The 26330-nt window shown below is 40.2% G+C and overlaps 2 protein-coding genes across 2 annotated transcripts in view; one reads left to right on the plus strand and one right to left on the minus strand.

Moving 5' to 3' along the window:
- The window catches only part of SLC7A10 (solute carrier family 7 member 10), a 47240-nt gene extending 43716 nt beyond the window's left edge, over positions 1 to 3524 (plus strand). The window contains exons 9-11 of the mRNA XM_069026661.1: positions 1701 to 1850; positions 2136 to 2313; positions 3317 to 3524. Of these exons, the coding sequence (XP_068882762.1) occupies positions 1701 to 1850; positions 2136 to 2313; positions 3317 to 3441 (453 nt within the window). The 3' untranslated portion in view covers positions 3442 to 3524. The remainder of the gene's footprint in view (positions 1 to 1700; positions 1851 to 2135; positions 2314 to 3316) is intronic.
- Positions 3525 to 8557: 5033 nt separating this feature from the next.
- Positions 8558 to 26330, minus strand: part of LRP3 (LDL receptor related protein 3) — a 35313-nt gene continuing 17540 nt past the window's right edge. Inside the window, exons 3-7 of the mRNA XM_069027263.1 lie at positions 25032 to 25170; positions 16519 to 16727; positions 15149 to 16235; positions 13841 to 13973; positions 8558 to 12905 (exon numbers count right to left, since the gene is read on the minus strand). Of these exons, the coding sequence (XP_068883364.1) occupies positions 12099 to 12905; positions 13841 to 13973; positions 15149 to 16235; positions 16519 to 16727; positions 25032 to 25170 (2375 nt within the window). The 3' untranslated portion in view covers positions 8558 to 12098. The remainder of the gene's footprint in view (positions 12906 to 13840; positions 13974 to 15148; positions 16236 to 16518; positions 16728 to 25031; positions 25171 to 26330) is intronic.

Consider the following 26330-nt stretch of genomic DNA (forward strand, 5'->3'; position numbering starts at 1 on the left):
ACATCAGTGGACACATGGAACCTTGCCACTCTGAGCGACATCACTGCAAAGCCCACCAGTGGCAGTAGAGAGGTGTACACACGTATGACACAGTGCACACTTCAGGGGAGAGCAGCAACCATGTTATGTATCAGTGATACGAGGTGGTGTCCAATTTTAAACCCATTTTGTGGTGAAACTGTTCAAGGTGTTGAAATCCCCCTGCCAAGCCTGCAAGGCTTTGAATAGGGGAACAGAGGGACCAATGGGGCATTTGGTTGTGGTGGTGCTTAATTCCTGGTACTGGAGGTGCGGAAACCTTCCCTGCTGGAAGGAATTTACTATCGAAATGGCTGATTAAGAAAAAAGGGACAAAAGCAAAAAGGGAGCCCAGATAAACACAGACCAAAATCTTGAGCACTCTCTGGAAGAATTTGGATATTTAGTTTCCCTCTGGCTCTGGGCCCCAACAGACAGTGTTCACTGGATTGGTATTTGGTGCAGGTGAGTGCTGAGCCCTTGTGGTACCAAAGAGCAGGGTGGGGGGCTTGAGGAGCAGCATCCTGGCCCCCAAGTCAGCTCTCCTGGCTCTACAGTATTGATGCCTTTTTGCTGGTCGTAAAATCACAAGATAGACACACTTAAGTGATAAAAAGGGTTACCTTTATAAGGATCCTTAGGTGCACAACTGGCTAGGTGGAAAGTGCTGAAGATGCACACGTAATATAAAATGTATACAATTTTTATATGTTTAGCAAATTAGCATGATTGACAAGAATTCCCTATTAAAGACATAAACAATGGGGTAATTCCCCCTCAGTTCAACCCTTTCTGAGTCTCCCACCTCCCCCCCCCCCCCCCGCACTTAGATAGGGACTAAACTTTTTAATTAAAAAAGAGCTAGTTTCAACCTTGGCTTCCAGATAATCTAACCTTGGACCCCAGCTTGGAGCCACTGGGAATTTATTTTGTCTTTCTGTCTAATAGAGTAGGTAAAAAGCTAGCTACAAATACTATAATAGGCTGCAGTGCTACAAATGCATGTGTAAGGAATATAGAGAACATATAAAAGCAAAAAAGGTGAAAATCAATTCGGTATCAGTATTAGGCAGATGTAGAGTTCAAAAAAGCAAGCAAAAGCATGGAAATTTCCACCATCCATCTGCCAGTTTCCAAACATTAGTAATGCTCAAAAGATTGATGATGCTGATCAGCTGATGAGCTGTGACATGAGCCAGCAGCAGAAAGGACAAACCTCTAATTCTTTATAATATACAGAGCACCTGCAACAACATAGTGCCTGAAACACAACATGTTATGTCTAAGAAATCCTTTCACCTGGAGTCCTCACCATAAGGTTCAATAGCTTTTAAAACACTTAACAGAAATAGGTGGAGTGGGAACTTTGCCAACCTTCCCAGCCCTGCCTGCCTAGCCATGGGCAGCAGAGATACCTATGCCAGCACCCCAGGGTATTTATAAACAGACCCTCTAGTCTCTGACTTCAGCATGCCCCAAATCACCCAAAATACCCATTTAGCCCCAGCCCTGCTGGCACAGCTTGGGGATAAGGCACAGAGCCACAGGAGGCAGCACATGCCCAGCAGGTTCCATAAACAAAAGGATTTTTAATGCTTTAATGGGAATTTTGCTTGGTTTTGTTGTTTTTAAGCTATCTTTTCTAGTAATGGCTCAAGAAGGCTATGCTCCTCTCTTTGCAGTGTTTGGCCACACTTATCATCATGCTTGTTGGAGACACATACACGCTAATCAACTACGTGTCATTTATTAACTACCTCTGCTATGGAGTGACAATTATAGGCCTGATTGTTTTACGCTGGAAGAAACCCAAAATCTTCAGACCTATCAAGGTGACACTGTTAAAGCTAAATTTCTTGGTCGCAATAGTGATGCAAAGGGTGGGATGGGAACACCTCCCAAACCATGTCCCGAAGTGCCATTAGTGCAGAAGAGGGATACACAGGCAGATCTCTTGTGAACTTGTTGGGATGGGCAGAGAGGACAACAGCAGTAGAGGGAAGGGGGACACAACTTATGGGGGGCCTGAAGCCTGCACTGCCTGCAGCCCACCACAACCAGTCAGCCACTGCTCTTGCTCTGCACAGTTCGTGCTCTGCTCTGCTTTCTCCTGGTAGGTGAACCTCCTCATCCCCATCACTTATCTGGCGTTTTGGGCATTTCTGCTGATCTTCAGCTTATACTCTGAGCCGATCGTCTGTGGGGTTGGACTAATTATCATTTTAACCGGAGTGCCAGTGTTTTTCCTTGGAGTCTACTGGAGAAATAAACCAAAGTGTGTAAATAGGCTGATAGGTAAGCCAGCACTATGTGCCTTGCTGCCCTCCCTGCTTAAACTCTGACACACTGGCACCAAAACAGCCAGGAAAGTGCCTGTATGAGACCAGCCACCACTCTCAGCCACTGGCAGCGCCTGGGCACAAAGTTGCCAGGCAGTGCTTTTCTTTGGGCAAATGTTTTGCTCACTGCTGGGTACGTTTGCCTCCTCTCATGCCTCTGTGCTCATCCACTCAGCTTGCTCACAGCAGCCTGTCCTGTCGCAAATACACCAGGGTGTCACTTGATGCACATGGAGACCAAATGAGCAATCACAAAGGGTCCGAGGAGTTTCTCACCCTTGCCCTGCCTTCTCCCTCTGTTTCACCAGCACATCATGTCACACAAGCCCTGTGTGACATGATGAACTATCTCATACTCAAAAGTTTCTTACAAAGCCTTACATTATCCCTCATATAAAATTAAAACTGCAAATAAGTCTTTTATGTTTTGGTTGTGTTTGATTTTTAATCACTTTGCTTCAAGGTGAGGACTTTCAAACAAGCACACTGCAGCCCTCTGCTCTGACTGGAGGGTTCCCATCAGCTGCAGTGGGCTCTGCTGCCAGCAGCTCCCCAAGGCCAGTGGTCACTGCAGCTGGGCTGACACAGTGCCAGGAGGGCTGGCAGTCATCCCATCCCATCCCATCCCATCCCATCCCATCCCATCCCATCCCATCCCATCCCATCCCATCCCATCCCATCCCAATCCTGACAGCCTGCCATGGGCAGCACTGGCAGCTCTGTGAGGGGCTGGGGAAAGGTATTCCTAAAGCTGTTCAATCTTAATCTGCCCCTGCTTCACAAACACTCTTTGATCACTGAGCTGGAGCTGAGAAGGGCTGGAAGGGGCAGTCAGTGGGGCAGCAAGGCTGTGCAGCCTTCTTCCCCTGTGGCACTGCTCCAGCATCACATATTTGTTTAGAAGAGCTCAAGCATCCCCATTAACCACCCATTAACCACTGGCCATTTGCTCCTTGCAGAGTCCATGACGTGCTGGGGGCAGAAGCTGTGTTTTGTGGTGTACCCTCAGTGTGGAAGTGCTGAGGAGGAGGCCTCCTCGGCCCACTCTTGGCAGCTGGTGAGCAAGACAGCAGTGAGGAAATAACAGCGTGACCTTTGAGGCTGAAGTGGCTTCTTGTTTACATGCTGATTTTTGAAAAAAGTTTTTCTGGAAAAAAAAATGGTTTTAGAGCTCCAATAGTGAAGCCCATAAAATGAGCTACACCCTTTATGGCCTCTGTAGCTTTTAGTTATTCCCTAAGAAATAAGAAAAAAAAAAAAAAAGAAGAAAAAAAAGAAAAGAAATAAAGTATAAAATAAGGTGCTGGTTGGGGTTTTTTTTCTGGCAGCATTGTTGCTCAGCAGGGGAAAGCAGCACAGATACAGCTCTGGAATATTGATTTTAGTCACCACGAGGGTCCACCAGAGACATACAAATTTAGGCATTTCAAAACTAGGGCAGTTCCCAACACAAAATCGAAGTACAGAAATCAAGAGAAAGCAAGGAGACCTCTTGCTGCCCCTCGGTGGGGTGAATGCCCACATAACATGAGGCATCAAAGTTACAATCCAAGGGATCACCCCTTCACAGAGCTGGAGGAGCACAGCATCTCCATCCCAGCTCCAAAGACCAGCGCAGCTGGGGCAGGGTGACTGCACTGAGCACGGACCACAGAGTAAAAGCTACAGCACCAACAATCATCTGGACAGTTCCAGCATCATTTTGTGACACAGAAAAAAAGATACACAAGTAGTGATCTAAATCTCAAGTATCTCAGTTTTGAAGCATTGTTGTAAAGGTGGAGCAGGGGTTCCTGCATCCCAGATGGGACAGGGCTCACTGCACCACCCAGGAACTCCTGCATGAAGCTCAGCAGGATCCAGGTGCCAGCTGGGGAGGATGGAGACATGGAGAGGTTTGCAGTGGGATCAGCAGTGGGAACTCAAAGGAAACATAGGAAAGGAGCCTGATGTTGCTCCTGTCTATTGAGGTGTCAGGTGGTGCCATGTTGCTTCAGAGACCAATTCCCCATTTCAGCTGTGCTCAACCAAGTAACAAGCCTGAATTACTCACACATCAGATGCTCCTTAGAAAGTGTTCTGCATATTTTATTTGTGCCATGCACTAGGAAAAAAATCTCGTTTGTGCACTTAATTAATATATGGAGATTTGCTGCTGTAGCAATATGGCCACTTTTACAACAGGGAATCTTCTGAAAATGCAAAATGTGAGAACAGCTCTGAGCTACTATTCTTTCACGGTTTTTGAAAACAAAAACTATCACATTCAGTAGCCTTGGTAACAGCCATCTGAGTGTAATTTAAAAGTATCTTTCTATGGTCCTGGCACAAAAATTACAGATTCGTTATCTCTTAGTTAATTATTCAGAAATACTTTTGTTTTTAAATAATAATAATAATAGTAATATCTATATATTAAAATTCTATTTATCTCTCTCCAAACTTTCAGATGGTAGACATTAAAAGAAACACAGCTTACATTCTTCTCTTTGTATAAAGCTGTTAACTATAAGAGATTAAAATATATATTTAGCTAGAAAAAAAGGTGTGGTTTTATGTGCATATATGCACACATGTAAAGAAAGCCACCACACTTGAAATAATACTATGAATATACAGTTTGCTAATGGAAATCATAAATATTCAGCTTGCTTTAACAAAAAGAAATTCAGAGCAGACCTCTCTGTGGCTAAGCAGCACCTGAACTTTAAGTAATGTCAGAGGCTCTCATGGCTAAGTCTCCTTTTCCATAGCTCAAAATCCACTTTCTGTGGTATAATTCCAACAGATTAACTCCTTCAATACCTTTATTAGCTAGTGGGAAAACTAAATGTATTACAGCATCAGCAATACTGATTGCTTTCAGAACTGCTAAGTTTTGGTGTGGGTTTATTTTTGTTTGTTTAAAAAATTAAGGTAAGGAAATGAGCTAGCATGGAAAATTTGCAGCTCTTGAGACAAGTCTGTATGGTAATAAGAAAGGTAGTAATAATGGTAATAGTAGTAATGCTGCAACAGCTACCAAGGCTTTTCCTGGCTGTTTTATAAGGAAATCAAAAGCAAAATTAAAGAACAAATTCCTCTTAATTGTCAATTGAGTTTGGCTCAAATTTTCCCTGATTATACTCACACACTTTAAAAGTAATAACATTTGGCCTTAAATCAGAAGGCTCAATTTAGAACAGCATTATTTACTAGACCTCATCTTTGAATTAGATACCAATCCCCAAAAAGTGTTCCACAATGTTTCATTTTTAGGAACAGCTTCATCTCTGCTCACAGTGTCACACACAATAAAGGCTTTGCAAATGTTAGTGCCTAACATGTAAAATTTCTACCCATAGAAATCAATGTACAAAATTAGAAAGATAAATTCATATGCTAAATGAAATTTAGCTGCACACAATCCATATAAGAGAAATTTTTCCTAAAGACAAAGCAACTAGCCTCAAAGGAGACATAATTACTAGTATTTTAAAGCCCACTGAACAAAAGAAAAACCTTGAAACAGCTGACAATATCAGCATGTTGAGAATATTGTGATACTTGATACAGAGAAGCAAGTTGTTTCCAACAGAAAGGAGTTTAAATAAAACTTGAATAGCAGCGCAATACCATATAAGCCTATAAATTATGTGCTATTATATTTATGTAGCATAAAATATTAGAGGCTGTAATGCAGAAAAATACTCTGGGGAGTATCACCTGTAAGTCAGCCTACAGCAAAGTCAATTAAAAAAGGATTGGATTATTCTTATCTGATTTTCACAGTATTGAAAAAGCGGCAACAGATATGTCATCTGCTACATGCTTTGCAAGACAGAAGCAGAGAAGATAAAATTCCAGGAGTTGAGTGGGCACTGTTGGGAAGCAGAAGGAGAATGAGGCAGAGGTACTTCTGCTGGCTTGGCTACCCTCAAGCATTTTCAAAAACTTGATAAAGGAATCAATTTTTTCCATTCACATTAGTACATAAACCAGAAAAGTTTGATCTCAGAAGGGTCAAGGGAAGAGACTCACAGAATCACAGAATATTTTGAGTTGGGACCCACAAGGAACATCGAATCCAGCTCTTAAGAAATTGACCCATATGGGGACTGAACCTTGGGCTCAGCACCATGCTGTTTCAGTTCAAAGCTTTCCTCCAACTCAAGAAGGACAGATGAGTCCCTGTGTATTTAATAATACATTTGACTTGGAAGCATCTTTACAAAACATGTATCCAAAAATATGCAGACAAGATTTCATTAGCCATGCTCCATCACTTCTGAAAGCACAAGCCCTGATGCAGCCATCGACCTCGGGACAGGGGCTGGAGGCCCCAGGGGAGCAGCACATTTGTCTGGCGAGGTGCTGTGGTGGGTTGGGGAGCCCAGGACAGAGCCTCTGCCACAGCCCACCTCCAAACAAGCTAATGCTGTGAGAGAAACATGCTGGAGAGCTGAAGTTAAACAAAATAATTCATCTTCAAAGGAAAGACAACAACCAACCAACCAGCCAGCCCCCAGCAGACATGCTGTCCCACACTTCATATTCAGAAGCCTTTGTCAAGGTACTTCTCATGTTTCACTTATTGTTAATTTGTTAAACCTTGGGAAAAAAAATTTGGTTTCCAGCCCCTTTGTACCAAGAACCACATCAGAAATTGTTAGCAGTTTTTCAGCTGCTGAGGAGTTCTATGAGAGATATTGAAAGAAAAATAAAGGGTAAACTTTGCTTGGAATTTGTCTTTTCCTAAAGCTTTAGAGTTCAGACAGTTGCAAACCAAACTCTGGTTTTTAAACCTCCTCTCCTTGGTCCTTGACACCTCTCAACAGTGCTCTATCTTCAAATAGAAACTTCTGCACTTGGACAAATGGAAAAGGAAAATCCAAGGAAAAGGATTAGAAAGTGAGTAAGAAGATGCTGAGAGGCCAAAACCAAATTTGTCTCTGAGTCTTACAGTAAGACACAGCGATAGAAGGAAGATCCAGAAGGCATCATAAAGCAGGGAACACATAGAACGAAATAATAAAACACATAGGATAAAATGTAAATCACCACCACTCACCTCAGTCTTGGTAACCATTTAATCCCTGTAGCCAAGATCACAAGAGCCAGAATCTGAAAGGGGAAAAATGGCTCACTGAACTGTTTGCTAGGGTGACAAACTGACAAAGGACAGGACACGAGGTGTGCTGCCTGCAAGGTTCCGGTTCAGATATTTGTACTGGATTTTAAATCCTAGCACCTGCCTGGGAGATTAAAACTCAATTTCTGGCCAAGTCCAAAAATCTTAAATAAGCAAAAGCAGTTTTTCCTCTCAAAGAAAGGGTCTGATTAAAAAGTACCAAATTCCCTCCAGGCTTGCCCCTTGGTTTGTTGTAAGACATATCTATTGTACTGCACAGGCTGTCAAAAGACTTGCAAATACTCAGGTATCATTTGTTACTCTATTTCCATTTCATGGGTTATTCTCATTTCAGCCTCACCTCAGGGTATGGTTTGAAACATTAGTGCTCCTGCCACTGCCACTGTAGCTGAATGAGCATTTCATGACAAAGCAAAGCAAACCAAAGCAAACACTTCCTGCTAGGCTAGAAGGTATTATCCCTCTGCATCCAGCTGTGTCCTTCCATCCTTCATGGCTACAGATAAATCTGGGATCACCATGAAGTCTGTCCAGTTCTCTTCAATATAGATAAAGACTTCCAAGTCTGCAGAACACTGTCAACACAAAATAACTCAGCCTTCACCTTCTTCTGAAAAAGAGCAAGACAGAGCCAGCAGTACCTCAAAGAGACAGTGAAGGAGAAGCATCAGCATCAGCAAAACAAGCACTGGCCTCAGGAATGGGAGAGGCAGTACTTCAGAAACTGTGTTTTTAACTACCCTAATAGTCATATACTTCAGGGCTTCTTTTTTTCCAGTTGGGATATACGCATACATACATTTTAAAGGCAGCTGTATACAACAGTGAATTGCTAGTGCCAAGATTTCACATGTACTATTTAAAAAGTGATATCCTTTCCACTAGCTTCAGCCAGAAAAGATAGCAGATGATAAAAAACCCCCAAAGGTACAAAACCAAACCAAAACACACCCCCTCCCCTTCACATTCATGTCAACACATGGAGTCATGGTCAAACAAAGACTGTGGGAGTACAATTTAGGAATCCTCGAGCTTTGGTGTTAAGAGTGATGGTCAGAAACCCACAGGCTCTGGGCACATGAAATTTTATTAAAAATTAAGAGATCCAAAGCAAGGCAAGGTACGATGATGCCAGCATCTTTCTTGCTTAGTGTCTTGCTCAGTCCAGGAAGCAGTAGCAGATACTGGTAAACACAACACCATACCTGAACCATACGCCTGTACACACGCTATGGTAAAATGTTGTAACTAAATTAATATATACAACACAAATTAAAAACAAACAAACAAAAAAGTCACAAAGCAGAGAACAGAAATAGAGAACAAGTACGTTTAAGGGATGTTGCAGAGTAATAGACAAGCTGGAAGGTACCAGAACTCCTAACAGAAAAATTCCCTGCTCTAATAGCAGCAGAGAAAAATATTAAGGGAATCACTTTTCCCCTTTATGCTGCCTATGAGCTTGCATTCTTTTTAAACCAGTAAGTATTCTTCTCTATTCAGAGAGATTTTTGGAAGGGAGGTTTTTTGGAAGGAGGTTTTTTTTTTTTTTTTTTGCTTGTTTGGACAGGGGAGTTTTGTATCTTAAAAAACCAAAGCCAAACAAACAAACAATTTGTTTCCTGTCTACAAAAATCTTTAAGGAGTGCAGAAAAGCATTATTAAAGTAACAAAATATTTAACCAATTTACTAGCTGATTAACTTAAGGTTGTATAGCCTTTAAAGTGTTGTATTTCCACTTCCTTTTTTCTAATTTTAAGAAGTTTTGAATACAAGGAGGCAGTTTATATGAATCAGAACCAAGGTACCTTCAAGGATGATTGATTCCCTGTTTAATGCTTACAAGAGATGGAGGAAGGGCAGGTATTACACTAAGGCAGACTTGATGATTTATCCAGGTATTGACATTCCAGGGCACTGCACTGCACCTCTTTGTGCTCATAGTGCAAACATAGAGATTTCTTCTGTAAAACTAACAGTGAACTTATGGCTCTTCCCTTCCAGGGGGTGAGCTAGGAGAGAAAACTGCCCTGCAGAATACAGAAGTTAGTGCTTACAAAGAGCACCAGGCTTGTATTTCTCATTGATGCAAAGCTGTATAGTCCAGTCATGGGGGTTGTGAACACTTCTGTATGCTTCAACATCAAATTTTCATTAACCTGGACTTTTAAAAAAGTTTCTCAAAGTACAACTTTCCCAGTGAAATTTTCACTGAGTTACCAAATGCATCAGTATACAAAATATGTATGATACATGTAAGAAATTATGTGAAGTTACACATCTTAAAGTAGTGTTAGCTGTTCAGGGTTGTTCCCAAAATATAGCAGTACTCCAGAGTACATATTTCAACTTTATGAGCCTTATAATGGTGATGGTTTAAGGCATGGCATGATCAGCATTATTTTATTACAGAAATATTTTTCTGTAACAGAAATAAATACACATGTATTTCTAAGGTCCTTCCATATCCACACAATACAAACCTTTAATCTTTCTCCTAACTATACTTAACTATTTTACACATACAAGTCTATGTATTTTAAATTACCTTTAGAAAAAAAAAAAAAGACACTAAAACCTGTAGTCTTTGATGCAAACAACTACTCTGGAGTGCAATGACTACAGTACATGGCCTTGCAAAGGTGGAATGTACCCAAAATGTTTACAAATGCTATGAAAGCAAGATCTCTTTCAAAACTACATCTTCTTTGATGAAATGAGTTCTGATCACAGAAGAACTTGGAAAAAATGACTGAGCAGTATTTATTTAACGCAACTACTACTCTTGTTGTGCATTTTGCAACAAGCCCTTCCTGGTATTAATGCCCTTAAAGAATTTGAATCTTCTAACTCTGGAATGCACAGTATGAAACCGATTTGCAACAGAAAAGGAAAAAAAATCACTTCTATTTAATTCTTCCATATTACGTTTTAGTAGGCCAAAATTCCTTGTTCTTTTCAAGGCACTCCCCCAAAGGGAATCCTAGTGAAAGATCCAGGGCTAAATATAGCCCATTTAAAGGAAAAAAATCTTTGACACTTTGATGTAAACTTAACTGTTCACTGCAGAAGCCTGTTTGCCTTTACAGCCAGGAAAGTCCTGTGGGCAGCAGAGCTCAGGCCTGCAGATGTCAAAGACCCCAATTTCACAAGTTCAGTTAATAACTCTGGACAACTTGAATTCCTACAACAAACAGGTTTTGGAGCACTCGAATGTTTACAGAGCAGCAGCATCAACTTTCTTGTTAACTCCTTTATAAAGCATTTTTGTTTGTCACTGTGTCATGGGGGAATTGAAGCAGAGCTCTTGTTAGAGTAGCAAGAGTCTGGCCACCACCCCAGCCATCCCAACAGGACCAAGCTATCACACAGCAGAGTTCTGTCATTCTGCAGGAACTCCTCTTCTGCAATGCCACCTTCTTAAAGGTAAATAACTTGCCTACTTTTACTTACACTCTAAAAAACCAAAAAGGCACCAGTTTACATTTAAGTGTGTACAATCCACACAGTGTCAGCTTTGAAAACGGCACTGATCTATTTCAGCTCTTCAAAGAAAAAAAAGCAAATAAAAATAGCAAAATAACATCCTCTAAAAATAAAAGATAAATAAAATTACTGGCTTATACATCTGCACTTACGGAGCAGATTTACAAGCAAACTTGTGAGACAGATTTTATTTCAAAATAAAACCGAAGTCTGATCCTGACCAAGTGCTCAGTGCTTCCCAGTGCAGCCCCCAGGAGCTGTAAAGCCTCAGTGTCCTTCAGGCACCCTCAAAGTGCTATCAGCAGAGTCCCTGGAAACACGAGGAGAGGAGAAAGAGGGTAGAGAAGGAGGAAATAATTCTGCAACACTCACAACATCACTATGAAGAAAATGCAACACATGACAATGTAAAAAAAATATTGCTGCAACTAGAATTCAATGCACTCCACTTACACTGAACACTGCTATACTCCCATTACAAAGCTTTAGTAGCTAAGCCACCTGGTTTCATTCTGAGTATACAATACAGAAACTTTGGATTTAGTGGATGCTTCAAGGTACATATGGCCATCAAAACATTTCTGAAGGGACCAAAAGAAGTGAGCAGTTTCTATAAAGGGGAAGCTACAGGGGATTTTATTTCCTCCTACATATTTGTAATTAAAATTATTAAATTTTATTTAAATTATTATGCCTAAAAAGACAACGTTACTTGTTGTCAGTTAGTACTCAGAATTACAACAACCGGTGTCTGCCCCAGGTTCCAACAGAGTACTCTAGTTCAGGAAGACCAATGAAAGGCAAAGAAACACTGAATGCAGAGTGAGCAAAAAGTACAGAAGAACTACCAGAGGATGGAGATGCCTCCAAACTGCAGTGACACATTCCTGTTCTCCTAGCCCCTGACATCACATAGTGGCCTACTTCTGCCCCAGTGGAGTTTCAGGAATAGCAATGGTGACATAAACTTGTCCTATTTAGTCTTGTACTGCACTCACTGTGGAATTAAAGCACACTCGTTTTAAGAGAGAAAGTTGGGAGCACAAACATACCACCTATCATCAAAGTGCATTGAAGCAACAATGAAGTTATAAAATTTACATGGACAAACCAAAATTTTTTATTAGCAAACAAGTAAAGATTCATCATCACTGGTATTGTTTTCGGAGAGGGAAGTAGATGACTGTAACATTGGCACTTCCACAGAATGGCAACAAGCCGCATGAACATCCAAAGGCTCCTCCTGGTATGAGTTAGGGCAACAGTGGTTTTGTCCATCCACTTGGATATGAACATTCATAGGGCTGTCTGGATAACCAGACTCCCACTTTTTTAAGGGTAATCTACATGGATCTTCACTCAGTGGATGACTTCCACTTAAACTATTGTCCTCTGGGACAGTCCTCCTGGATACTGACCCACCATGGATCGTTTCTGTAACACTTTCAGATAAAGGATCTCTGAAAGCCTTTCCTGTATCTACTTTACTGGACTGCTTAAGCTCTCTGTCAGAGTCAGCATTTAAGGATTTATCAGTGTATCCAGCCTCAGGCTCTGCATGTGCTGCTGTGCAAGTATTTGGGTGTAAGATGCTGGAAGGCGATGGCTCTGTAATTTCAGTCTCTGGCTGCAAGCTGCTACATCCAGCTTCCTGTGGGCCCCTGGCTTGGCCATTTGCCTCTAAACTGGGTCCTTCCGGGGAAGGTGCAGGACTCCGAATAGTCCCATCAGCACTGCTGATGATTCCATCACCCAGTGTAGTCTGTGAGGTGCGGGCAGGAGTCAGGAGTGGGATCTGTCCTCTCACCCGAGGTCTGTGAAAGAGTCTGTTCCAGAGCCTGCCCAAGCGCCGCCGAGATGAGCTCCGTCTTGACGAGTGTCGTCTCATCTGCCTCCTCATGGCTGTTCGAATGTTCTGCAGCACAGAAGCCTGTAACACAGAGGTTACTAGCATTTCACACATACTCAAAAGACTTATAAACCCTGTTCTCCCCAGGAATATCTCCACTTTACCACAATACTCAGACTTGATCCCTGTGCTTCCTTGTTAAATGCGTTTTTTCGAACAAAATATTTGAGAACACCAAATACAGCTCTGCCTGAACCAGAAGACTCTCATAGATTCATAGAATGGTTTGGCTTGCAAGGGACCTTAAAGATCATCTAATTCCAAATTCCCTGCTGTGAACACCTCCCACTAGATCAGGTTGGTCAATGCCCCATTCAAGCTGGCCTTGAACACTGCCAGGGAAGGGCAGCCACAACTTCTGTCCCTTACAGTGTTTCCTTTATGAGTTTAAGCTCTACTTGTCTACCCAGGAAGTTAATTTTCCACTGGAGTAGTAAACTACAAGTGCATTATCACACTAGGAACTATATCTCAGCTGAATACTTCTGACAGGGTACAAGAGCTTTTGAGTACTCAGCAATGAAATAGAATGACATAATGGCTTGCCACTGTAATTTATCTGTAAATGAAAAACAATCATTTTGGAAAATCAAGATTTTTCAAAAAATACTGCTATAGACTTTCTTATCATTTCAGGTGCATTTACAGTTTCAGCTTGAAAAGCCTTTCTTTTTCTATTTATTTTCTGACCTTTCTCTCTGACTTTATTCATTCTGTCTTGACATACAGCAAAAGTGCTTATCTCACTGCTGTTCCCCAACAAATGCACTTAATGCGTTCAAAACTACCCACAGCACCTGAGGAACTGTGGTTCTTCGGCTCTGTGTAACGCATGCACATTTTTATATTACTTTGATATAATTAGCACAGCCACGGAAATACAGTTCCAGATTGATTTTATCTAATTTATAGTAGTTTGGCAGCTGAAATATTCATTAGCACTCGTGTCTGCATACTTGTGATGCATTGTATACAGGGAAGTCTTCAACTGGGGGAATAAGTCCTTGTGCAATCAGCTGTCCATAGGAAGGTGGAGCTTCCCGCCGCACAAACTCTGCCTCCAGTCGTGTCATCTGAGTCTCAAATGCTCTGGAAACAGAACCAGAGAGAAAACATGGAAGAGAAGGAAAAATTTGTCCTGCCTCCCTGACATTAATGTATAAAAGCACTGCCAATGAGCTTGCACTAGGAGTAAAACCACAAACCTTCCACTAAGCTCCATGAAAATCTTACCAGGATGCTAAAACAAACAAAAGGACTAAGAGTACAGGGTATAAATAAGAATGAATCAAACCAGCAAACTCTCTAGTGCAGTCTCAGGCTGGACACTGTGGCAACCAAAGTTTTTTCAACCAGCCAGTAGCTGTTGTGCCAGTAACAGCAGTAACTTCCTCAGCAAGGGCCCAAAGGTTTTTTTTTGAAAAGACTTTTAAGACTCCATTAAGAATTGGAAACAATCACACAACAGGGGCAGCTTGCAATTACAGAGAGGTTTGGCAGTCCTGACAGAACAGAGGCACTGAGATTCACACCTTAGCAACAGCAGTTCTTTTGCAGGTTCTTAATCATGCAGATTTGATCAGGAGAGAATGTAAAGCACACTGTTTAAAACACAGTGTCAGCAGCATAGCACAGAGTTGGTGCACATGACAAGAGATGGGAACCAGAAAGTCCCTTATGACTGTCTCCTACAAAGCAGAACCCCACTTGCACATACATGTAACACACAGGCAAAGAAACACACACACTACACCTAAATGAGGCTTACAGGACCAGGGTAAAGGAGCACAGGCTATACCATGGACAGCTCCCACTCCGAAGAGGCCCCACCATAGCAGGACATTGCTTTTAGCAGAACTAAGAACTAGCGTATTTGGGGAGGGGTGAAAGGTTATTCAATTCAGATTCAGTGAAGACTTCACTGTAGCAGTTCAGCATTCGGTTTTTGGCAGGGGCAAGGGGTTTGTTGCAGGGGGAGAAGAAGGAAAAGGAAACTGCTCAAGACAGATTAGGTTAGATATGAATTCTGCCATGCTGCACAATAAACATGTACTTCTCATACATCACAGATATTCCCCTCCCTACTCCCAGAAATCTTCTCTAAGCCTAATGCAGTGACTACTATTTAGCTGTCATCAAGTCCTTGGATTCAATTTCACAGTATTTTGCAAATTCTCTGGTTAAGAATCAACTTTTTCTTCCTTTAAACAAAACGGAAAAAATCACCACAGCTATGAAAACATCAACAAAGCAAGACACTTAACCTGTATTCCCTGGTCCTCAGAGAATATAATTTAAATGCACAACCCAGTGCTATCACTAGCAGCAAGCCACACACGAGACTCCCAATCAGAGCAGCTGTGATGACCTTCCTGGGAACGATCACCAGGCAGTTATGTTCATCACTTCCATCCTGGCAGTCTTCTTGGCCATCACAGCGCCAAGTCTCAAAGATGCACAGATTTGTCCCACAATGGAAGTTTCCTGGCTGGCAAGTAAAGCAGTTTTTTTCATCTGAGCCATCTGGACAGTTCTTCTGGTTATTACAGCGGTCAAGTATTGAGTAACAAAGCCCACTGTTTCCTTCACATGGGTATTCGTTCTTCTGGCAAGCAGGACAATTCTCCTCATCCTTGCCATTTGGACAATGCCACCAGCCATCACAATGCTGCTTATCCGTGAAACACTCCTCATCACTTCCACAAGGGTGTTCCCAAGGAAGGCAATAACCTTTCACCTGATACGTTGCATTGAATCCATGGCCAGTGCTCTTGGAGCGGGCATGATACGAGACAGTGAGTTGGCCCTTTGATGACTCCACGCTCACTGAATGCCTATTGTTATGGTGCGAAAACGTCTGCATTAATTTATCACCTCTCTCTCCAATGCCATCATACACCTTTACATAGTCATTGTAGCCTAACTGCAAATCGAGCTGCAGCAGAACATGCCGATTATCCTGTGTGTCCACATACCATGTGCAACGAAGGTCTGATCTGCTGTGATCAGCACGGAATAAGTCTGGGGAAGCAAAAGATCCGTAAAAATTACCCAGCCTTTTGCCACAGGAAAGGTCAGGACAATTATCTTCATCCGAACCATCACCACAGTCTTTAACTGAATTACATCTCAGCTCGTTCATCAAACATTTGGTGGAGTGGGCTGCACTGCACTGAAACATTCCTGAGGGACAGATGCTGGATGGAGGGTCTGTTGGAGGGACAGTGCAATTTTTCTCATCTGAGTTATCACCACACTCATCCATGGAATTACACTTCCAAGTACTGGGAATACACTTCCCATTTGCACAATGGAATTCATCTGACTGGCACACAGACTGACCTATCTTTCCTGTGAAAGAGAACAAGGAGAAAAAAATCAGTATCAAAATTTTCGGAACTATCTGATATAACTTTTCAACATCTACTAGCCTGCATGTCATAAGTCAATCAGTCAGGTCAGTACACTTCAGGAATACTGTTAAAAACACACATGCAAATAATATCAGTGTTACCACAACAATACTTTACAGTCATCAATGGCCCAAGACACCTGTCGAAAAAAAAGTACTAATGTCTTCCAAGTTTTGCCAGAGCGAGTACAAAGTGAAGCCAACAAAACCGTAAGATTTTACCTCTAATATAAGAAAGGCGAAATCCCTGAGCCTGTCCTGAGCTTGATGCATCTGAGTGAAAAAATATCCACACATGGTCCCTTGCAGAGATGAAAGATGGAGGTATGGAAGATCCACACACTTTGTACTCCTCCCTCTTGGAAGACGGGCCAATCATCAACCAGTCTACTGCACACTTCTGAGAGTCTTCTAAATCAAAGTTCTTAAAACTGTTAAGAACAAAAGAAAGCACAAGTTACAAAGAGGACATGTATCTGGAACAAAGCCTAACAGAGAAAGAACAGACTAACAGCTGACTTTCTGCACCAAGCGGTGCTGACATAAAGATATCACATTCAAAGATAATGAAACATCTACCTTCTATATACTACTTTGAGTATACAGAAACAAAGCACATCCCAAATTTGGAAAAGCACCCATCTCACAAGCACAAACATCACACCAAAATAGCTCCAAAAGCGAAAGAATGATTCCTCTTTTACTCACTCCTTAAATAAAACTGCTTCCTAAAATACATATATGAGGAAAAGCAAAATTCCAGAATACATTTTACAGAAGGTAGATTAATTTCAGCAGTCAGTTCCAACCGTAAAAGCTATGAAACTAAGGATGTCAGGGGTGACTACTGTCTCGGCAAAAGAACAATAGGAAGCAGTACAAAGTACCCTAAAGGACTAAGTAGGAGAGACAGAAATCCACTCTTTGAGCCATGGATGGGCAAGGAGAGAACAAGAGAATAAGGGTGGAAATGGAACCTAAAATCTAACACCATTATCTTTTAATTCAAAGATTAAAATATTCCCTTTCTGGGAGTGCAAATGCAGAGCAAACAAGACTATAACCTTTTACAGTCAAATTTCTAGCCCTTCTGCTGACACAAGCCCAGTGATGATTCAATAGTAGCTTATCTGGTACAAAGAGGTGCCCTACTGTTTGCAGAACACTGAACACAACCAGATTATACTCCCTAACCTGTGGCTCAGAAACCATATGTGGTATTTGTTCTCTGATGAAACAGATTGCCTTTGTATTCAGCAATCTGCAATGACAATAGCAGATTGCAGACTGCACAGAAAAGCATACTCATTAGGAAAAAAGCACACTTAGAAATGAATTTTTGTCCTCTTTTATGTAACTCAGCTACACCAAATTGATGTGGTAGAAGTTTGTGCATACTCCATGCAGATATCTAGACAGAATTTTCAGAAAGGCAGAAAAGCTGCTGTGAGATACAGATCTCCTTCCATAAAGGCTTTTTCATAAACAAATTCTTTGAAAAAGATAAATGGAAAGATAATTTTCTGATATCAATGTGAATTTACAAAAGGCTGTCAATGCCTGCCAGATCTTGACCTTTGAAGCTGAAAGCGAAAGAACAGTAACTATGTAAACTTGCTAATTCATTTAAGCAGGAGACTCAGCCTACCCACAGCTGTAGGTTCTGCCAAACACATTGGCTTAATAACTCTCAAAAAAAAAAAATTATCAGCGAGAGCATGATAAGTAAGAGAGCACTGAAAGTGGTAAGTTAAAATAGAAATTTAGAGATGACAAACAACATATGTGCAAGGACAATCCACCCAGAAATATCTCCTTCCTCTTCTAACTCTTTTTCTCCCACCAACCTCTGTGTGTCTTCCCAGTTGTGAAGAAATATTCCCACAGCACTTAATTCTTCACTATAAGCAATCTCATCAAGCTTCTGAAACCAGCATATTTTGCAAGGAAGTTTTAGGTAACTGTGCAGCCAAAATAAAAATATTTAAGTACTCAGTCATTCAAAGATAAACTAGAGTATTTCTGTTACAGGTGTTATGCATAAAATGTTTTAATGACCAAGAAAGCGAACAGCCACTGCATCGTGAAGAGGAATTATCCAAAGCATCAGGGAAGCTATAGGTACTCACATAAAGTTTGTTTGTTACATGAGATGTGAGCATCACAGATGGCTACCACATCATTGTTCTCTTTAACTCATTTTGGCACCACACATCATGTAGAGTTTCTATCATCTACTTCGAGGATTGTTAATAGGATTTTTTTAATGAAAACTTTTGGACTAAGTGTTAGAAATATCTATCTTCCCAACAACAAAAGTTTTTAAGAAAATCTAAGTCACTAAATCAAGAAATGGAAACACAAAACTGGGAAGGATGGGGGGGTAGAAATTACTAGAAAAACTTCTGTTTGTGTGATACAAACAAGTTCATTTACTAAATCTTTTGATCGTTTACTTCTGTAATTATTTTAGATGTACCAAGATCAACCTTAAAGAGGAAAACAAATTGTTCTCCTATCTTACCCAGTTCCCACCACTCCAACTGGGTCCCACAGCCACTCGTTTTCCCCCCCTCTGGTGAAAAGAGCTACTTTTGTCTATCAAGTAAATGATTCAGTCATAGTGTGGTTACACAGCACAGACTGCACAAATCCAGGAGAGAATTTGCCTATGCAATAAGCTGCCTATAACCTACTTTAAAATGCATTTCTTTCTAGAAAGAAAAGAAAAATATTTAACACTTTTAAGATTCACACAAAGGAAGAGTACAGAAAAGTCATCTACATGCACATACCTTGTTTACAAACTCCTTTGCAGATGACAGCAATACATCTCAAGAGCCTGCATTCGTGTATAATTAATATCTTTTACTTGAACCTTGAAGATCTGGTATTGTACATTGCTAATAAACAGCTTTTTTTGGTTGTGGAAGAGGAATAACCTTTAGTTTCAGCTTCCAATGCAGAAGATCAGGCATACAGAAGATAACTGATTTTCCTGAGTGTCAGTTGTGGATCTCAGATTCAGAGCAGAATCCCACACTTCCCCACTAACAAATCCAAACTTTGGCCACAGAGTACAAGGGTCATGAGGCAGAACAGACTTGCAAGGAAACACCACATTCAACAGACTCCCTGAGAACACCGTGCCTCTCGGAGATACACAAGCTACTGAAAAAAATGCCTTGGTATTCAAAAAGGGCAACACAGAACATTCACAAGAGCAAACTCTTTTACGAAAACAAACATCTTAATCCCAAGTGCCTAGGAGTTTCAAACACAATTTCTCTGAAATATGTTCTAGTTCCAACATGAAATTTTATATGTAATAGACTTAGCACAGCAGTTATAAAGTTTCTTCTGCTAAGGGCCAAAGCAAAGTCAAAGCAATTATGTTCCACCTTACGCAAATTAATAAACAGATGTATTTTCAACAAATTTTCCTTTGATTAAGGCATTGCCAGTCTATTTCAGAACCCTTTTAAGTTATATTGCCTCTACTAGAAGCAAATTTTTCCTCATTTACATTGATGGTGATTTTACACAAGACCAAAAGCATGATATACTTGAACAAGCCCTCAACACAAAAAACAGTACCTTGCAAAGAAATATGAAAACAATAGGAATACATATGTTTGCACTTTAAAGTATATAAAATTTGGCTTCACTTTATAACACATTTATGACAACAAGGTTTTGTGTCAGAAGTTTCTGCCATACTACTCTGACAACAAGTAGCCAAGTGATTTATTTTAGCCAAGAGTCCCGAATACTGCACTCAGCCTCTACTACTTCACTTCTTTGATCATCTGTAATTAGATCTAGAGCTGCTCTGTTACAGTCCTCTGAAGAATAATTTAATCCTGCTACCCACAAAACATTTATTTATTCAGCTGAGCTTTCTTAAACTGGAATGCAAATTTTTCTATCAAAAGGATTAGTCCAGTGGTTGAATGTGTATTGGTATACAGTGGAAATACAGGACAAAGACTTGTGCTTGTACTGCTTGTAGGACTATACAGACATTGTATGGTCTTCGGAGAAGTACTGAAGTCTGTAGTTACTGTTCTTGAGGGAAGTCTCAGACCCTTTGTATCAAAAAGCTACATCATTTTTTGCGACTTAAACAAAAAACAGGAGCCATACGGAAACAGAGAGTACTTATGTATAACATCATCCATATCTCATGCAGCACCAGTCAGTACTGCAGTATTTTTAAACATCTTGGGCAGGGAAGCACAGGATTTGAGAGGAAAAGCAGAAGACAGGTCTGCTCAGTCACTAATCTTCTCCAGCAAAGCCCTCCAACAGTTCTGAAGCACAGGAACATGGACCCAAAGGTCCATCCTACCACGCAAGCTGTAGTGCACAGTGGTGCTAAACTCCAGCCCTGGCACTCCTCAACTACAGCCTTCCCCCCTGTACCCCACCTGCTCCACACATCTCCCTCCACCCAAGAGCTTCACTTCTAGGGCAGTGCTCCCCTGCTTTGGTATCTTGGCACTTGGTAATAAAGGGAAGGAGAACCTGGCTTTCCTCTGGGTTTTTTTTCCTCTCCAGAACCAGAGCACATAGCCTAGTTCACAGGGCAGGGAGAGGAAAATCAGTCAAACATTGGTATTTCAAGTACTAGAACTACAATGTTAACAAAATACAACACCCACCACAGAACATCCTTTAAAATGGTCTGGCCCTTAGGCTGTTCTCACTGCTACCTGTGGATCTCCAAAACAATACAGGAGTATAGAAGGAGACTGGTGTACAGTATCAAAATTATTGGACCACATTTTGCAGGTTTTGTTTCTCCTGAAAGATGCTATTGTCTTGTTCTTGGAATGTCTCTTCCATATTTTTATAGAAAAGTACAACAATAGCCTATTAAACATTGAAAGTATTCAGAATCTGAGGATCAGAACAACTCAGTGTGAACTGAGAAATGCAGCACTAAATCTTGTTTTTATTGAATTCTACAGAAATCAGTAAATTAATCTGCTTACTTTTTCAGTGGCATGATACTGAAAAAGAGGTTACCTCCAACAGTGAGCAGAACTCCAGGAGTTTACAGAAAATTACAGGGTTGGTCATATATATCAGTTCTCGCCTATGTACTCACATGAAGTAACAGCCCTACAATGGTATCTTCCTGTTAACTGACAAGTATTTTTATGTTGCTGGAAAGTACTTCATTAAACCAGATTATCATAAACACACATTAACAGTCTATATGTATGAGAAAAATGTGCTTCCTGCAAAACTAATGCTTAGCAGAGCTTAGGTTTTTGCCATCTGCACTGAAAGGAACAGCAGCAGCTAGGAAAAAAAAAGTACTTCTATAAATAATGTAGGGAATTCTCTACAACCCTTTCAGTAATTTAGGCACTAGGGACTACAGATTAAAGAAAAAGAAAGCTTTCTTAGTAACTGGAAAAGGACACACATGGGATGCAAAATCTGAATGAAAGTAATTAGTAAATAAATAAAAAAGTAAATGTCCAATTTGGCCCTCTAAACTCATTTTAAAAATTGGAAATAAATATTATGGATAGGTCAGTAGAGCACAGTCCCAAAATAAAATCAACCAACCAATTAAGTAAGAAAAGTTACTTCTATTTGCCAGCTTCACAGGAAATGTAGACTGAACAACTGATGACTTAACTGGCTCATTAAAAACTTCTGCTTAACCACTGAAGCAAAAGGATCTAAGTCAGGAAAGCCCTATTCTCCTCCCAGCTCCCAAGCACCAGCTAACTGCATAAACTTAGGCAAGAGACACTGAGACTCTTTCTTCAAAAGCTGAGCAAGTAAATGGCTATTATGAGGCTTTTTCCAATTAATGTCAAATTCTGAAACACTACGAGTTTGGTAAATAGACTATGAAGCAGTCCCTTTAACTCTTCACACAATTACAGACCAGCAAGCATACATGAACAGACCTCAATTTTATGCAGAAATTGAAACTCACATGGTATCTGACAACTTCTTTTTCCAAAGCCAGTGTCATGAATCACTGAAGTGAAAGCCAATGAAGGTGATCATCCCCTCACCTCAATTAATAAGAGACAGCTTGAGTGGGTCACTAAGTAGATCGCTTTTCAATACTCCTATCTTGAATTCTGAATATGGAGAACATCTTACTCTCAATCCCCTAAATTCCTATAATAAAATAATAAATTTATACTCTACCTACACCAGGGTTAATTACAACCATCAGCAGTTGCTGATGCAGTTTTTTTAGCAACTGCTAAACAAAAATTTTTTCGTCTTTTTCTCAGATATGAGGAAACATAAACCTATAAAGCCTGTAAATGATGGTACAAAGGCAGTTTCTGCATATGACATCTTTATCTGATCTTACATGATTTTATGTAATCCTCCATGGAAAAAAAGCATAAAAATGGAGAAAATGGGTGGAAAAAATCAGGTAGTTTCCAAAACAATAACTAGCAACTGAATTTCCTGAATTACCTGAATTTAAAGAGATATAACATACTCCTGGAAAACAGTGGCTACAGACTTGCTCCCAGGTCTCAATAGAACTTTCCATCAGACACACTAACTTGAAAGAAAGTATTGAAGTGTGCATATAGAGTGGTATAAGCACAAAGAACATACACTTCCTGTTCACGGCAAAGCTCCCTCAAGGATTTCTAAAAGGTAAACTATAAAGCAAAACAATAAGCATGGAAATGTGAGGATATGAAGAAAATCAATATACACATGAAAGACAGACATTAAGACATAGCTTCTAAAGGACATGGCCATAGAAGCCAGCATCTTACATCCACATGTAGATCTGGTCACTGTTCTACTGAAAGCTGATGACAAACAGGTTTATAAAAAATAACGACCAAGTGCAAACAGTTTAGAAATAAAAGATACTTTCAATTGCAATTTTATCCCTTAATGACTCCTGCTGTATCTCATTATATATATCTCTTACATAACGCTGCTGTCTTATTGTCAATGAGAATTCAAGATCAAAGGAAGTGCACACTGTGTAAAACAACACAAAAGATACGGGCTTTTTTGAAACCTTTAAAAATCCAGATGTTAGCACAAGAACTGTGTTACAATTCCCTAGGAAAATTTTAAAAGCTACTCTTATACCCTTACCAACACACTGTTAGAATAAGAAGCATATCCAACTGGTAAGCAGAAAACAGGTTTGCATTTGAAACCTCTTAGCCTAGGCAAGTCAGTTCCTTCTTTTACGTCCTTTGCATTACAAGGGCAACAGCCTTGTAAAGAAATCCTCAGACACTGTAACATTTTGCATTTCATACACTGGAGTGAGTCATTCCAAGTACATTTATAGTCAGAAACATAACACCACAACACTAGTCCCTGGGATGTAAACACATAGTTTCTATTGTTTGCATGTGCAGAGGAGGGCAGGATATGGCTGTGTATTCAGTGATAGAAAACAAACCCATTAAGAAGAAATCTTTCAAGTTATATTGCTGTGCATACATCTAAACTGTACACACATTATTACCAGTTGCCACACCTCACATTCCTTTACTTCTTTAGCCTCTGTTACACTCATACTTGCAGAACAGAGTCCTAATTCTAACTGGAGCTCTGAGACATTTTCATAGCATAATTATTTCATAGCAGCATTATTCTCTAGAGTCAAATCCTGTGTCTCATTTGCATGCCTTCTCAGTTTCCAACAATCTCTGCTTTGAAACAAATTCCCCAAGTCTCATGTAATGTAATGGGGTTTAAAAGTGTGTTTCTATTTATGAATTTCAAATGCTGGCAGGTATTTACTTCATTACTTTTGGTGAGTAGTTCCTGTTTTGAACTACAGATGGTGAAGCCTTCCTCTTGTTCTATCTGTGGCAGATTTGTTTTCAATTTCTGAGCATCTGCAGTTGAAGAGGTTTTGCAGTCCTTTTAAGCAGCTGAGCAAAGAATGAACAGATGGTGTCAAATATAACAGTACTAAACCCTCCCAAAAAACTTCTCTTAGGTTTTATTTTTAAGTAAGAAATTCTTGGTTCATGAAGGATTCTACCATTAGCCCAGAGAAATTAAGCACGTTCAAAGTATGCTCATATTAAACCCTAAACATTCTTAACAAACCATTTGCAATATATTTTAGTCTTTACTGAACAGCATTTTTCTAGAATCGAGCTGAAATTGTACCACAAATGCTAACTATTGTTTGATTTGTTGGAAAAAATTATTAAGCAGAAAAGCATGTGTCTTTTGGCAAACAAGTAACAATAAGCAATAATTATCTTCAACTGTCTATTAAACATAGCACCATTTCAAGATGTTAGTGAAAATACCATTTTTTCTCTAAGAATTTTACATACCACTGAGGCTGTTCCAGGTTTTATAACCTTAACCTAATCCTATTTATAAGCAATGAAGGAAAATGGGACTATTTAATGTGAGTAAATATATTGCTGTTTCCCACTCTCTCATTTGTCAGAGGTATATGAAATCTCACACAGGCATTGTGAAGATAAATACATTAAAAGACTACAAGTGACTTGTATAATAATGGATGTCAGAAGTAGCCTACAGAAACAAGACACAGTGAAGCATTTTTAAAAAGAGAGAGGAGCCCAACCTGCAGCCACATTCCAGTGCAACCAATTTCAGTTTTCTTCAATCATCCAGTAGCTCTGAAGAGAGCCTCACATTGGTGTATCAGGTAAGAACTCACGTTTTGTTTTATTTCAGCAAAGCAATCCTTTACCTCCACAAATATCAAACCATACCTAATTGTTATCATGTCTCCATGATCTCCTTGAATGTACCAGCTGCAGTTTACAGCTGGAGGATAGTTCGATGGCCAAGAAGGACTATAGATGACTCCCCGTCTCTCTGTGTGCTGTTCCAGTTCTCCACTGCAAGCAGCTGTTAATAAGGGGAGAAAAATAATATTGTTAATGCTTTGCCTAATCAACAATTCATATTAGCTTCAAGAGATTTCATCAGTTTCTGGAGACTGCAGACATATGAGAGTCAACAGTTTTATCCTCTTACCGGTTTCTTCCCTGCCCTGTTTTTTAATTAAGACACCCACACCAAGTGTAGGTAAGCATAACCTGCATTTCAATGCAGGACCAATCAATAATCTTGTATGAATCTACCACAGGCTACAATCAGTATTACTGCATGGATCTGCCAAGAGAATGTAATACAGAAATCCTTCTTACCAGCTTCCCAAAGCCTAGGTAGGTCACCCAGCAAGTAAAGAAGATCCATACTAACTGTAAAGTAGCTAGTAGTTCATTTTGTTGTAACATGTTCCTGGACACGTTGTTTATTCTCTTAACCATATGACAGACCTGAAGAGTTTTTAAGGCTTAAAAAAATACCACCACCCACCACACTCCCACCCCTCCCACAAAAATGTAAACTGGAGTCCAATGTTAAATATTTTCATTGAGCATTAGTAAATTCCTTCTGAACTCACATAGATGGGAAAAATTTTCAAGAGAGAGAAAGGAGCAAACAAGGCCAAATAAAGCTCAGCATTTTCAAAGCACATTTAGTTCTTCCTATGGAAAACAGCGGGCTAAACCAAATACTTCTAATTTGTAATTAAGCAATTCAAAAATGAAAATTAAATGTTCCAAGGACAAGTTGAAAAGCTGTTCTGATAGAAAAACGTACTCTTAGCAGACTACAAGAGGGAAGATTCTCTGTAATGCAATAGCTATTCTAAACGTTCTCCAAAAATATTATTTAAACTATTTTCAAAACAAATTACTATCTAGAGCATGACTTGTGGACTGCAGCTGAATATTCCAGTTTCTGACAGAAGCTTACATTCTTGTAGCTGAAAAACACAGCAAGGGAAAGAAAAAGTTGCCTATACCTTGTCGCCTCATACACATATGCATCCAAATACATAAATGAGACATTTATGGTATTGCTTGAAAACAAGCCACATAAATACATCATTTTCAATTCCCAGTCAAGATCAGATTTAGCTGCACTGGAGGGATGGAAGGAAGGAGTACCAGCAAAGCTACCTGGCTGCAGTCAAGTCAGGTGGCAGGGCTCCTGCA

The sequence above is a fragment of the Aphelocoma coerulescens genome, chromosome 11 (assembly GCF_041296385.1).
Source record: "Aphelocoma coerulescens isolate FSJ_1873_10779 chromosome 11, UR_Acoe_1.0, whole genome shotgun sequence".
Classification (NCBI taxonomy): Eukaryota; Metazoa; Chordata; class Aves; order Passeriformes; family Corvidae; genus Aphelocoma; species Aphelocoma coerulescens.